Source organism: Nomascus leucogenys, chromosome 11, assembly GCF_006542625.1.
Source record: "Nomascus leucogenys isolate Asia chromosome 11, Asia_NLE_v1, whole genome shotgun sequence".
NCBI lineage: Eukaryota > Metazoa > Chordata > Mammalia > Primates > Hylobatidae > Nomascus > Nomascus leucogenys.
Genome location: NC_044391.1, coordinates 66,166,439 through 66,182,470, shown reverse-complemented (window position 1 = coordinate 66,182,470; position 16,032 = coordinate 66,166,439). Strand labels below are relative to the sequence as shown.

The following is a 16,032-nucleotide window of genomic DNA, read 5'->3' as shown; positions in this document are numbered from 1 at the left end:
AGAACAGCTGATATTCATTACATGGAGAAAATCATATATGAAGGTCATTGTTTTAGCAGATTTTTAAAAATTAACTTGGAGACAGATGAAAGTGAGATCAAGGAACCATGGCAAGGGTGGAAGAGGCAGTGCCAGAGACAAACAGGGCCCACTCATCACTTCAGTGCACTCCGTTTATGGCACCTGCCCACCAGGAAGGCCTCATCAAATTCTCAGGACACCTGTGTCTGCAGTACATTACTGAGTACAAAACAGTACTTATGGCTTCCAGGTTTGAATACAGACAACTACATTTATGTTCTGTGTCTGCGTACTTGGAGTCAGGAACACTCTTAGAGAAGCAATTTGGGTTAACAGCTCAGAGTTACTCCAATAATCTCAAAGGATGGTGGGAAATTCACTAAATAAAAAACGTTTCACTCAAACAGGTCATACAGAACTTGGTGAGAAGTGGGTGAGGGATGTTAATGTGAAATCAACTAACAGTTATATATGTGTGTTGGAGCTCCAAGTTCAAGTTGCTTAAATGTTTATGAGTACAAGGTTCCAGGCACTGGCGCTCTAGCAGAGGACGTGGTAGCTGCCTCCATCAGGCTCGGTGCAATGGGGAGAGAGGCAGGCACAAAGCGTATACCACCACGGCAGGTAGCAGGTGCTGCTAACGCCTAGAAGAAAAGAGCAGCAAAGCTGTCTGAAAAGTTCAGGGGCCCAGCTGAGGCTCAGCAGGACTTGTCAGGTAGGAAAGAAGGAAAGAGAGTTGAGGCTGGGTGCAAGGCCAAGCAAGGGTGGAGGCTCCAGGCTTGCTTTCTGGAAGATGTTTCCCTTAAGCAGTAAGAGCCACAACTTAAAAGGTAGATGGTGGTGTTGTTAAGGAATATGGGGAAATGGGAAGGAGGGGACTGTGTGGTGGTGAGACCAATACCAAAGGCACTCAATGTTTATTTTTAGGGAAATGAAAACAATTCAAAAGGCACTTGGAAATTATGTCTCTCACAGACTAGAAGGACAAAACACAGATTTCACTCTCCTGTTGCCCACACAGTGACAGACTGCCCACTCCCAGAAATTCAGAAATCAAGTTTTCTAAGTCATTAGATACCATTTAGATAACAGGAAAACAACCTAATAAACCTAAAAATCTGTCTATAACAGCTGTTATTCTATACTTTCTTGTAGGGCAGGATGAGGCAGAATTATTTGGTTGACAACTATTTTAAAGAGCCTATGAAACTCTAAAAGTTCTATCAACTTCTCCCCAAAGCACAAGACCATATAACCTTCCCTTCTGATGTCATTTATTTGACTAATCAACTACAGAAAAAGAACTTTTTAAAAATAATAAATGACATTCTGCCCCAGGATTTTTTTAAATGCTGCTAATAGTTCCAATAAGAAATATTTACAATTATGACTCATTTTTGAACAACAGGTAATTGTCTTACAGTCCTTCTGAAAATCAGCAGAATAATAACTAAGGACAGCTTCTATACATGTACTGCAGCTACACCCTTAATAAAACCTGGTCACAAAACATAACAAAGCAAAAATGAAATTCAAATCAGGCTCCGGGCTGCTGCAAAGTACTGTTGACTAAAGAAGCCACAAGATGAACCTTTTACTCACTGAAGGAAGCAAATGTGTTTCTATGTATAATGTATATTTTTAAAAGCAATTATTTTATATATAGAATGTGATTTAATAAAAACCACCTTCTAATGCAGACTTGTAAACAGGAACCACAAAGGGGTGTCTTTGCCAACATGCAAAGCCCTATGTATAAACGCAAAGCCTGTCAACAAAAATGATGTGTTTCTTTTTCTGTTCTCCTAAGCTTAAAAAACTGTAATTCAATGCAATGGTTAGCTGAAAGGGCACAGATCAAAAACATGTAAATTGTTAGCCATCTATTAGATACAAGCGTGTCATGCATAATACAAAAGGTGGTGTTTCCTATGGAAATCTATTTTAAGATGCTTCCGTTTAAAGGCAACCGAGAGGTCAAAATCAAGTTCTACTGAAAAGAATTAAGAGTCCAAGCAAATAATATAAAAATGGACCAAGGCATTTAGGAAAGAGAGGAGGACCTGTGCTAAACCTTAATTCCAGACCAGCACAATGGTTCCAAATTCAGGCCAGTTATGAGCCATGAAGTCACTCAAGGAACCAGGCAGAAACAACTGGCCAAAAGAAATACATAGGCTGTCAAAGGCAGGCATGAGATGTGAAAGTGGGCATCCTGGGACCATTCCTGCCACGAAGCTGCATGCTCCTGCAGGCTTGCTTAACTGACTCAGTTCAGAAGTGTATCGGTCAACAGCTGTGCCTGCATGGACTCCAGGCCAAGCTGAATCACATCTAATTATAGTTGCTGAGTTCATTCTCAGACAACATGATTAGAATGCTTTAAGAATTCGTGGTAAAGATGGCCGGGCCCAGTGGCTCATGCGTGTAATCCCAGCACTTTGGAAGGCTGAGGTGGGTGGATCATTTGAGCCCAGGAGTTTGAGACTAGCCTGGCCAACATGGTGAAACCCCGTCGGTACTAGAAGTCCAAAAATTAGCTGGGTGTGGTGGTGCATGCCTGTAATCCCGGCTACTCAGGAGGCTGAGGCAGGAGAACTGCTTGAACCTGGGTGGTGGAGGTTGCAGTGAGCCATGATTGTACCACCGCACTCCAGCCTGGGCTATAGAGAGAGACTCTGCCTCAAAAGAAACAAACAAAAAGAATTAATGGTAAAGATGTACCTCAGTGAATATTCCATTTCATTGCTCAGTAATAAATTTCTAGCTTTTTACAACATAAATATTGACAAAGACACACGTGACCACCTTATCTGAAAGCCGGATTGCATAATTTTATCTAGTGGAGAAAAACATACTCTTCTTCATTTCAATATGCTAAATGTTAATATGGCTCAATAACAGATGCTTTTGGGATCCACAACATACTCTAACATGTTTTATATCACTAAAAACTTCACTAACAACTTACTCATTTCAAGATATTCGTAAAATAATCCCAGTTTGCCCATAGGCTGCAGATGGTAGTCCTGTTCCCATCGTGGGGTTATCTTTTCTGATCCAGAAACTCTGTGAAATCGCCCAATTAGATTCATGATCCAGCTGCCAAGAAGAACAATTTATAAATTAGAACGAATATTATCAGGCCAAGGTCATAAAAATATTTTGCTGCTATCTCAAAGCTGCACAAGTAATCTTCCCAATAAACGATTTTTTTGTTTGTATGCTGAATTTGTTTTTATTTCTGCCTCCTTATTCCAAAATATTTTGAAAAATAGGACTACATACCAGGGTTTATCAAAGCTGCAGCTGCTACTATTCTTTTCTCCTTTTTTCCTATGGGCGGCTTAATTTTTAAAAGGCAGGTTCCTTTATTTAACTTCAGCTGTTTGTTTTTTCATTTCCCCCTTATCATTCAAAATAGTCTTGCCAGTATGAAAATCAACAGAGAAAACAAGATACAGTATGTGAGCTGGTGGTAAGTGCTGTGGAGAAAACTAAGTAGGGCAGGGAGTGCTTGCATTTGTGTCTAGGGAGTGGCCAGTGAAGGCCTCCTTCAGAATGATGTTGAATAAGGATGTGAAGGAGACAAAGGAGCGGGAAGCCTGGGGGAAGAAGTCCCAGGCAGAGGGAACGGTGATGACAGAGACCCTGAGGCAGGAGCAGGCCTCCATGGTTCACAGACAGCACGCAGGATAGGGGATAAGAGACACTGTCAGGATCTGGGCGTTTTTTTCCTCTGAGGGAAGTGAGGAGCCATTGGAGGGCACCGAGTAGGAAAGTGACATAATCTGACTTTGGATAAAATAGGTCCAATTCCTATTTTAAGCTGAATCATTTAAGGACCAGAGGAGTGAAACGCCTCCTCCAGGTCATAGTGCAGAGCAAGGAGAAAGCAGCCTGGACTGCATCCCAGCGCTCTGTCCACCCCTGGATACTGCCCCGCTGAGCTACCCACTGTCTCTTTTTTATGTCATGTTTTTTTCCCTCTCTCAAAAGCCTTGTGGCTAAGTGCTTCCCCCCTTTTTATGGCAATCTGTCTGGAAAAGAAATCTGAGTTGGCAGTAAAATGAGGTGTGCACCTGTGGCATAGAGAACTGTTGTCCCCTCAAGCAACTGCCAGCTTGTGGTTTACCTGTGGTGTCATCAGAAGAGGCATAACAACAACTCCAAATACAGATCTAACATCTGGATACACTGGCTGATTAAACATGTGGGTGTGGACTTCAAATTCTGACAATGAGAAGGCACCGCATGATGGTTGAGGACAGTTACTGCAAGAAAACCAGGCAGACCCTCATCCTCTCCATCACATGTGCACACGTGCACACCCAGCCAGCATAAGACAGGCAGTACAAACGGCTCACTCTGCTGGGTTTCCCACTGCTATTGATCTCAGGGCTCACTTTTCACTGACTGCTACTGAAGCTTTACTCAGGGGAAATTATCTCTACTACAGGAGATGTCTCTGACCTCACAATCTTTCTCCACTTCTTTCTTTTCGATGATGTTAGAGAGGCAGCAGGAGGCTGTAGAAAGTGGACGGGATATGAGTTCAGACACCCCTGAATCTGAATCCACACTCTATTTCTTAGATGGTTAACTTTGGTAAAAAAAAAAATAAAACGGGGTGATAAAACCTACATTGCCCAGGGCTGCTGTCAGGATTAAATGATTCAAAATAGGTAACAGATGTAGTACGTTTCCTAACACATCAAAACCTGCTGTATGGGATTTTCTGTCGAGCAATACAGGCTGCACTGGCTGAGGCCAAGTGTAAATATGGCCTATATTACGTAGACTCTTGGCTCAGTTATCCAGGCCACCTGGATCAGTGGTTCCCACTTCAGCACATACCAGCACGACGTGGAATGCTTGTGAGTAGTGCAGCTTCCTATGCTCCCAACCAAAAGGTCTGAGATAAGCTCCAGAATCTGCAGTTTTGCAGTCATTCCAGGGGGGGATGTGACTCAGGTAGCACCAAGGACCACACACCTCCATCACCCTTCATGACACCTAACTCTAAGGTCACTGGGTGTGGTTTCTATTGGTTTATCCTTTGCTCTGCCTCCCACACTTCTAGCCTCGGCCTCTTGCTGAATCCTTTCCATGCTCTCAAAGAAGCAGGTCTTTTTCTATCTGGGCTCTAAATCACATCAAAATTCAGATTCAGGACGAAACTTCTGTCCTGGCAACTACTTGTGTCATCTGGCACTTCCTTCTCATATCAAGTCATCTTAGAAGTCTTTCTTACTAGCTTTCATTTCTGAGTTACAGATGCTGAGCCTCTTGTTTGGTTTTCCTGAGTTGAACCACTCATGTTTGGGGTTTTCCATTGGTCTGTGTTTCTAGTGCAGGGACCTCAATCTTGACTTCACATGAGAATCACCCACAAAACTTTTAGAAAAATATACACACCAGATAGGTTTTCCCTGGCCAAGGCTAGAAGCAGGGGTTACAAAATAATTTCCATAGGAATTTATCATGTGTATTGTCATAGCCACATCATAAAGTTAGGCTTTACTACGTCCTTATTTTGTACAAAACATGGTGAGAAGCACTTTACATCTCACTTCCTCTTCACCTCCATTATCACATTTAATCCACATACTGGAGATGATCACCATTTCTGTTTAGGACATTCTACAGTATTCCCACTTGCTAATTTTGAAATACAAGCATCCTTCACTATCTGAATCTATTTTATGTATCAGTTTACTGTTTCTGAACCTAGAGAGTAAGTGTGGATAGTGAGGGATACCTATATTTAGGACTCTGATTGCCTATAGCTCATCTTCTCTCCAAATCCTATCCTGAGAAGGGACATTTTCTCCTAAAACAGTTCTTTTTTCTTATTATATAAATAAGTATACTTATTTATATAAGAAGAGGCATTTATGTTACAATATACATGTATAAATGTACATAAAGGAAAATTATAGCTATCTACTATTTAAATACCAAACAAATGATGCTACAGGCATTTTGGATCCTTAATTCTATTATCTCTGACATTTTATTATAAAAATTTCTCCAGAGTGAGTTATTTAACACAGGAATTATACTAGCCTTTTATGAAGAACAGAATAAAATCCCCAGGAATACCTTAAATATCAAAACACTAAGGTAGAGCTGGGAAGGCCAGAGGGCTCTGAGCTTGCTCTCTGGGTCTCACTGACAACTCCGTAATTTACTGATGTGATGTATCTGATGCATATAAGGCACTTATTCATTCACTCAGCTGCTTCATACTGAGTCCCTGTCATATGCCAGGTACTGGGGAGGCCCCAAAAGGAACCTAGATCCCTGAGCCAGATATGCTCCTTTCCTTGTTGCAAGAATCCTAGTCAAGGGGTATGGGCCCAAACGCAGGAGAGGAAGGAAGGAAGAGGAGGGTACATGTGTGGTGAAATACATTTCTCCATGTTTCTCTTGACATACTTACACGATGTGAAAACAATTGCTGACTTATAAGGCTTTTCTCTATGTATTTTTGGGGGGTGGGTATAGTTTTGGATAGAAAGGATAACTGATATATCTTTTTTTTTTTTCGAGACGGAGTTTTGCTCTTGTTGCCTAGGCTGGAGTGCAACGGTGTGATCTCGGCTCACTGCAACCTCTGCCTCCAGGTTCAAGAGATTCTCCTGCCTCAGCCTCCTGAGTAGCTGGGATTATAGGCATGCACCAAATGTCTGGCTAATTTTGTATTTTCAGTAGAGACGGGGTTTCTCCATGTTGGTGTCAGGCTGGTCTCGAACTCCTGACCTCAGGTGATCCAACCACCTTGGCCTCCCAAAGTGCTGGGATTACAGGTGTGAACCATGGCACCTGGCTGATATATCTTTGATAAATTAGGACTTTGTATAAAAAAGGTAAGAAAACTGGCACCTATACAAAGAGAAGCAGCACCAGGCACTCTCTAATTTGGCTAACACTCAGCATTCCAGTTTTCAAACAGGAAAACATAGGGGGAGAAATTTGAAGGCAAAGTTCATATCACTGTAATTTTCAACAATGAGCTTACTTGAAGTGAAAGTATAAACCACGGATAGTATAATTCATCCTTTAAAATATTTCATGTGAACAAATCTCATTTCATATGAATTTCTCAATTCCAGTTTAGGAAATAGCTGCTAAAAACCAATGTTACCGAAACATAGTGTTAAATAATTAACCTACTTTTTTCAGAAAACCCTTTTTAATCTCAGAATGGATTAAGACTTTCATCAATTTTATATATTTGTTTTCATTTAGAAACACAGTACTATTTATGCATGACCTACTTTTACTTATCTGGAAAAATCTGAATATGAGCTCAATGAAAGTGAGGGTTGTTTTCTGCAGAGTAGGATAAAAAAAAAAAAAAGAATTTCACAGCTAAAGCCAGAATTCCTTCCTGGGTGGGGGGAAGAGGAAGGAGAGAGATCTTTGTTTAGAGAAAGACCCTGACAGTTTCCATTGAAGATGGAGAATAAGACCTGTTAAAGAAATCTGGAAGGAGGCACTGAAACCCAGGGTGAGTTAACTGCTCAATAAAGAGAATGAACAGAAACTTGGTGACTGGGGAGAAAAAAGCCAAGAGTAGAAGAAAGGAGAAAGAAGTTGTATGAGATGGAGGGAAGAGGGCAACATGGCAGGAGGCGAGAGCCTGTAAAGAAGGGTGATAAATTTTAAAAAATTCCCAGCTATATAGTGAGATAAAAGACTTTTTATAAAGGTGGAAGTTTTTCATTTCTAAACAAAAGAAGGGAAGACATGGTGGGGGAGATGAGAGGAGGGGGACAGGGGGAAGAAGACAGAAGGCAGGAGAGGTGACTAGAGAAGATAGTCAAAAACATGAAACTTTGCTGGCTTTAAGATGGAGAAGAGGTTACAAGGCAGGGAGCATAGATGGTGGCCTCCAGAAGCTAGGAAAGGCAAAGAGATTCACCCCAGAGCCCTTGGAAAGGAACACAGCCCCATTAACACCTTGATTTTAGTCCAGTGAGACTTCTGACCCCCGGGACCATAAAATATTACATGTTGTTTTTATCCCATTAATATTGGGGTAATTTGTTATAGCAGCAATAGAAAACCAAAACAAAAAGCTCCCTGAAATTTGCAGAAATTGCAGATGGTGTTGGACTTTACACTTTGGTAGGGGAGGGGGCCTAAGTGAAAACTGCAAAGGGCAATGAAATCTTAGTTAACATTTAAAGTACAACTATTCTGTTGTTCTCATTTTTTAGGAAAACAACAGTAAGTCAAAACCTTTGTGGTTATTATTTTAGACAATTATTTCTTAAAACATTATATATCCTAGTGCCTTAGGATCATGAAAGAAACTCTATTCTTAAAAGTTTGTACTCATGGGATCCTGGATTTGAATCCTACAGTAGCCTCTTAATGCTAATGTGAAACTGGGTAAATCATTTAACCTCTTTAAACCACAGATCTTCATTAGTAAAAAGGAGATAAAAATAAGGATAGTTTGGTAGATTAAATGATATATATATATATATATATCACTTAATATAGTGACTGGAATTCATACTGACTTTTAAATGCATAATATATAGGAAGGAGAGGGGAAGGATATGAGGATATGAGAAATTGTGGAAATACACAGTTCACAGCTCTAACCAGTGCTATCACTCAAAGGGCTGTGATTAGTCAGTCACCAACAATAGCCCAGGAGGTATAAACTCTAGCAGATGGGGATTTACATTAAATATAATGAAGGTTTTAAAATACAATTATTAGATCCTGGATACATTTCCATTGTTGGTTGGACTATGTTGTCTGGAGACCTCTAATGACAATAGATTCTGATCCACTTAGAGGTGGACATGCAGCTATGTGGCTACGTGGCTATGTAGGCAAATGATTTGCGTGGGTGGGCTGTTCTATTCCTTGTCCTTTTACCCATGGCTATACAATTTAACACTCACGGCAATAATACTTCTTGTATGTTATTCCAGATTGCTTTTCCTCCCATGATTATTGTCAGTTGAGTTGTCAGTTCAAGAAGACAGCCACCTGGGTCACACTAGAAGGTTAAAAAGAAAATACTATTTAAATATTCAATGGATCTAACTTGAAATATAGGCATTCTATTTTTCTGATATTTGTTCTGTTTAGGCTAAAAAGTAAATCTAAGGAATTTACAATAAAGAACTATTCATTTTGGCAACTGAGAGAAAACTCAGCTTAAATTGGCAAGATAATACAATTATATATTCATACCTCTTCATTTCTGTATTTTCCCAACCAATAAACTGGGTCTCCTGGATAGCCTACAAATTTGCCCTTAAAGAATGCTATGTAGAAGCATGAAGAGTAGTAGTTGACAAATTGGAATAAGAACATCTTCATGGTGAGGCTGTTCTCATAATCAGTCTGGGTCCTTGGGAGTTCTGTAGTTAAAAGAAGGGGAAATAGGATTTTAAAATTGTGAACAGCTTTGAGACTCTAATAAAAAATACTGATACATGAGTTAACACGTAAAAAAAATACAATTCACACTGTTTCCATTTAAGCTGTTTTGAATTCCTTAATATAGCCACTGTGTTAATTCCAAGTTTGCATACTGTTATGAGTTCTCCCTCACCGTAGGAATACAATAGCCCACATGTTCCCCCTGCCCCACAAAAAAATCAACTGTTCCTTAAAATTTACAAGTCCAGTGTTATCAGATAAGAACTGCCATGGGTATAAGTGACAGAAAATTATTTTTGAACTGCCTGCTAAATGATATGCTCTTGTTTTCCTGAATTGCAATAAGGTGGGTCTGTTGAAGAAAACAAGCAAACCAAGGTACAACTTGCTAGACGCATTTGGGAAAGACAAAACAGGTCATCCTCCTAGTGTGGAGTTTGAATCAGTTTGATCATTTTAGATGACCACTGGGCAGGCCATTCAGAGAATGACTCAGACGTATGCAGTGTAGGAAGCACTTAACTTGGCCACTAAGCAGCTGCCTGGGATACAAGCCAGAGAGAAGAAACACATTAAAAAATCAAGGGCTGATGAGAATTATATTAATATGAACAGCACAGCACAGGGAAGACACGTAGCAGTGTGATAGCTTGTCCTCTCAGCAACGGAGGAACATATTTGCCACCGGAACCATGACCCTATTCCACTTATTTGCAATAAAGAGACTATTGACTTTCAACAATAGAGTACATGATCTAATGTAATTGAAAACATTATTCAGCACTGATCTGTTTACAGAGAGCTTGGACATTATGATTGTCTTTGCTTTGTTCCTTTTACTAATGCAAAGCTGTAGATAATTTATTTCCATACATGCTAGAGAAAATATGTTTACACTTGAAAATTTCTAAAAATTGTAACCTACTGGAGTTGAAAAGCCTAAACGATAACAGTCTCTATTTTTGGCAGGTTCTAAAAATATGTCAGAAGTTACTTAAGCTATAGTAGGACCTTACCGAAGTTAGTAATCATAATTGCCACTTTTTCATATATGGTGTTCAGAATCATGATAATTATAAAGCTGATGATGGAGGCCGTGATGGACGTGGCTGTCTGTGGAGTCAGGTACTTCTGGATTGGGTCTGTTCCATTAATGTTCTTGGGAAGTTTTGCAGAAAATACAATGAACACCGAGAGCCTATAGACAATGATCCCAATAACTGAAGCAATGATCAATAGGATCTGAAAGCACAATAAACACAGTAGCATGAGACTCACCAATAACTGCACTTGTACTATTAAAAACTGAACTCACACTTAAGAAGGTTTGTGTGTAAGTGATGTAAATCTCACATAAGTGATACCGGGGCCGGGGGGGTGGTGTGGTAGAAAGTCTGGCATGTTAAATTTTTTAAAAAGAAAAAGGAATGATGGAAGTGAAAAGAAGGCACATCCACATATGTAAAACGTTAACAACAGGAGAAACTGGGTGCAGGGGGTGGTGGGAGGGAACTGGAAACTATTTTATGTGCAATTTTTTTGTAAAACTAAAATTGCTCTAAAAAAAGTCTGTTTAAAAAAGAGTATCTTCAGACAGCATAAAAATGGAACAACTAGTAGCATACTCTGGTAGAAGGAAAAAAATGAGTGTAGAACCAAAGAAAACATCCCTTCTACAATTACTAAATTATGTAAGTTGTGAGTTAATGCTTTTTGCTCACTCATACTCCATTAGGGAGCTACATTTCCTTGCAACAGAAAAGCTATCACCAATTGAAGTGTCAGCAGCTGCTAGCTTTTGTCTTAATCACTGTAGCAGGGGAGAGTCTGAGAACTGCCAGTGAAACTGGCACAGAGGTGCCCTGAGCTAACTGTTGGTACTGGCAGCAGGTCTCTGCTGATAAAAGCTTCACACACTTTTCACACTCAGATCTTATGACCTTAAACTGGCAGTCATTTGTACTTGTATTTCCACAAGATTCACGCCACTAGTCCACTGTATTTTTGACTGCATAATCCCCAGTAAGAGAGATTTTCACTTTCTCAGTAAGCAGATTTCTCACCACTCAATGACGCACATTAAAGGCCCCATGAATTTTCCTTACTTGATACACAGTACTAGACACTGTTGGAGAGGCATCTTTAAACTGTTTCCCCTACATCTACTTTCTCCAGAACCATGCACTCAAGATGTGTGACTACTTGTGATGACAGAAAAGTTTCAGAGAAGGGAAACTGAGGACCAAGCAAACCATATCTCGTTGTTGATAGTAACAGAGGCCAGTTGTCACCTGTGGAGAGCAGTACAGGGAGTGATTACAGGATGGTCCTGGGGCTAGATTCCTCTATTTCAGTACTAGCTCCACTGGGGCTTCAATATCTTCTCCTGTGTATTAGGAATACTATGGCACCTAACCTATGGAATTGTTGAGGATTCAATGAGTTACTTCAGGTAAAAACAATATTAAGCTCAGGTACATGAAAAGCACTACGTAAGTATTAGCTACGATTATAGCAACCAAAGTTAAGTGTTAAAAAAGATATTTTTCTTGCTCTTTAAGAAATCTGCTTGTAGAGAAGGCATTACATTTCTCCTGTGATCTATTTCCTTTCACAGTTAAGTCTCAGCACTTGTGAGATGAGTAAGATTTGCGTGTGTGTATATGTAAAAATTAGATAAGGCTGAGAAAAATTAAAAAGATGAATCAAGTCATCCTCTCTTAGCACAATACATACAGGGTGTTTATTATGTATTTTTAAAAATTATCTCCATAATATTTATTATTAATGATAAAGATAACATTAAGTGCTTTCTGTTCACGTTAGCACATGTATATTTGTTTAATCTCATACCAGGCTTGTGAGGAAGGTAGTATAATATTATCTCTCTTTTACTGATGAGAAAAGAGAGGCTCAAAGACATTAAGCAATATGTCCAAGATTAGATAACTAGTAAATAAAAGAATTGGAGGCTGGGCGCGGTGGCTCACGCTTGTAATCCCAGCACTTTGGGAGGCCGAGGTGGGCGGATCACGAGGTCAGGAGATCGAGACCACGGCGAAACCCCGTCTCTTCTAAAAATACAAAAAAATTAGCCGGGCGTGGTGGCGGGCGCCTGTAGTCCCAGCTACTCGGAGAGGCTGAGGCAGGAGAATGGTGTGAACCCGGGAGGCAGAGCTTGCAGTGAGCCGAGATTGCGCCACTGCACTCCAGCCTGGGCAACAGAGCGAGACTCCGTCTCAAAAAAAAAAAAAAGAATTGGGATCTCTTAAGATTCTGAAGACACACTCACCTCTCCATGGCACTGCCTCCCACGTGGTTTATGAAATGAATTCTAATTCATCCCAGAGCTTTTACAAACTTGTCAAGTTCCCATATTTCTTTGGGGTGCTTCCCATACTTCAATATTTCTTCATAGGGGCAGGAAGCTTTTCATTCTTTTTCCTCAAGTTTATAACTTATTTCTGATTCTAACATTAATACCTTTCTGATCATAACTTTAGTATATGGTCACTGTGGACAATCTGAAAGTACCTTGTAGAACACTGATTGCTTTTGCTAGCCTGGGTCTGTTCTCCATCCTAGAAGAGAACCCAGATTTTGCTTCAGGGGAAATAACTCCTCTGTTTTTAGCCCTGGGGTTTAGGTGGGATTGCCCTAATGTGCTCCAGAGGTACAACCTGATTGGTTTGAGACAAACATGTAACATCCTACTGGACTCAGCAACTGATCCAGGGATTGACACATAACTCAGTAACAGCCACTGAGAAGTGAGGAGACATCTGTTAGTGCCCATGGGAAACAGAAGCTTCACCTATCAATAGAGAAAGCCACTAAAAAAAAGACCTCGGCTGGGCGCGGTGGCTCACACCTGTAATCCCAGCACTTTGAGGGGCTGCGGCAGGCAGATCACAAGGTCAGGAGTTCCAGACCAGCCTGGCCAACATGGTGAAACCCCGACTGTACTAAAAATACAAAAATTAGCTGGGCGTGGTGGCAGGTGCCTGTAATCCCAGCTACTCGGGAGGCTGAGGCAGGAGAATCGCTTGAATGCGGGAGGTGGAGGTTGCAGTGAGCTGAGACCACGGCATTGCACTCCAGCCTGGGCGACAGAACGAGAACCCGTCTCCAAAAAACAAACAAACAAACAAACACCAAAAAATCTCTCTTTGCTTGGAAGATGTGACATCTGAAATGCTGCAGCCATTCTGCTACCACAAGGAAGTGTCCAGACCCACCATGCCCAGGAGGCCAGCTGACACAGGATGAAGGGAACAAAACACAGCCCTTGATAATATCTGGTCTGCAGTATCTAGCTTTGACTGGAGCCATACCTCAGGCCTGGAATTTTCAGTTTTAGAGAATAGGTGGAAAGAATAAATCCCACCTCCCCCTCTTTTGCTGTTGTTTAAACCAACTGAAGACTGATTTTCTGCCAACCATAAATCAAAGATTTCTAACAAAAATAACATTAAATAGGAAAAAATTTATCTACTATCTACATGTGGGCACAATTCCTTCAGGATTATGTATGCATTGTATGCATATTTAAAACCACTTTACATATTTTATCCTTCCCTTAAGCCTATCTATAAACCATAAGCATTTTTTTTATGCCTTAAAAAATTTTCATGACCATACTTTCTCATGGCCGCACAACATTCCACTGTTTGAAGGGTGAGAAGTAGAATATTTTGGTTGATATGTTTATGTATATATGTGTGTATATAAATATATACATAAATGTTGTGATAAATATGTGAAAAAATCTTACTTTTACTGACCATTTTCAAATATGTCCTGATTGAAAGTCCTAAGAGCTAAATTAGTGGATTAAAAAGCATATGAATATTTTTGAGACTTGAAACACAATTGATAAGCTGTCTTCTAGGAAGCTGGAGCAGTGCAGAATTACAATAGTCTTGTATCGGAGTAGTTGACTGTTGTACTTCATCCTCACAGACACTGAGTCTTATCATTCAAGAGGTGAAAAATCGTATCTCATTTTAATGTGAATGGATTTAATCACTATTGAGATTTGGCATTTTGTAATGCTTATTGGTCATATTTTTTTCCTTTGTAATTGCACATTTATGTTCTGTCTCTTTAGCCACTGAGATCTTTGGTGTTATCTTCTAGATGATCTGGACTCTACGTACTAAAGGTATTGACCTCTTGTTTGCCCTATTGTTAACAAATATACCTTCTGGTATTTTGTTTACATTTAGGATAATTTTGATGTATGGAAATATTTAAATGTTTTCCTCTGAAACGTTTTCTATTGCCAGTAAGTTTAGAAAATCTTTTTACATCTAAAGATCATATATTCATCAAATTTATTTGTAGTTTTTTTTTTTGTACTTTAAGTTCTGGGGTACATGTGCACAACGTGCAGGTTTGACACATAGGTATACATGTGCCATGTTGGTTTGCTGCACCCATCAACTCATCATTCACATTAGGTATTTCTCCTAATGCTATGCATCCCCTAGCCCCCCACCACCCAACAGGCCCCAGTGTGTGATGTTCCCCACGGTGTCCAAGTGATCTCATTGTTCAATTCCCACCTATGAGTGAGAACATGCGGTGTTTGGTTTTCTGTTCCTGTGTTAGTTTGCTGTTAATGATGGTTTCCTGCTTCATCCATGTCCCTGCAACGGACATGAACTCATCCTTTTTTATGGCTGCATAGTATTCCATGGTGTATATGTGCCATGTTTTCTTAATCCAGTCTATCATTGATGGACATTTGGGTTGGTTCCAAGTCTTTGCTATTGTGAATAGTGCTGCAATAAACATATGTGTGCATGTTTCTTTATAGTAGCATGATTTATAATCCTTTGGATATATACCCAGTAATGGGATTGCTGGGTCAAATGGTATTTCTAGTTCTACATCCTTGAGGAATCTCCACACAGTCTTCCACAATGGTTGAACCAATTTACACTCCCAACAGTGTAAAAGCATTCCTATTTCTCCACATCCTATCCAGCACCTGTTGTTTCCTGACTTTTTAATGACCACCATTCTAACTGGTGTGAGATGGTATCTCATTGTGGTTTTGATTTGCATTTCTCTGATGACCAATGATGATGAGCATTTTTTCATGTGTCTGTTGGCTGCATAGATGTCTTCTTTTGAAAAGTGTCTGTTCATATGCTTTGCCCACTTTTTGATGGGGTTGTTTTCTTGTAAATTTGTTTGAGTTCTTTGTAGATTCTGGATATTAGCCCTTTGTCAGATGGGTAGATTGCAAAAATTCTCTCCCATTCTGTAGGTTGCCTGTTCACTCTGATGGTAGTTTCTTTTGCTGTGCAGAAGCTCTTTAGTTTAATTAGATCCCATTTGTCTATTTTGGCTTTTGTTGCTATTGCTTTTGGTGTTTTAGTCAGGAAGTCCTTGCCCATGCCTATGTCCTGAATGGTATTGCCTAGGTTTTCTATGGCTTTAGGTCTAACATTTAAGTCTTTAATCCATCTTGAATTAATTTTTGTACAAGGTGTAAGGAAGGGTCCAGTTTCAGCTTTCTACATATGGCTAGCCAGTTTTCCCAGCACCATTTATTAAATAGTGAATCCTTTCCCCATTTCTTGT

At 40.0% G+C, this 16,032-nt stretch overlaps 1 protein-coding gene across 1 annotated transcript in view; it reads right to left on the bottom strand.

Moving 5' to 3' along the window:
* ANO6 (anoctamin 6) overlaps positions 1-16,032 on the bottom strand; it is a 214,361-nt gene that overhangs the window by 19,739 nt on the left and 178,590 nt on the right. The window contains exons 13-16 of the mRNA XM_003252262.4: positions 10,455-10,680; positions 9,247-9,416; positions 8,952-9,049; positions 2,993-3,123 (exon numbers count right to left, since the gene is read on the bottom strand). Coding sequence (XP_003252310.2) covers positions 2,993-3,123; positions 8,952-9,049; positions 9,247-9,416; positions 10,455-10,680 — 625 coding nt within the window. The remainder of the gene's footprint in view (positions 1-2,992; positions 3,124-8,951; positions 9,050-9,246; positions 9,417-10,454; positions 10,681-16,032) is intronic.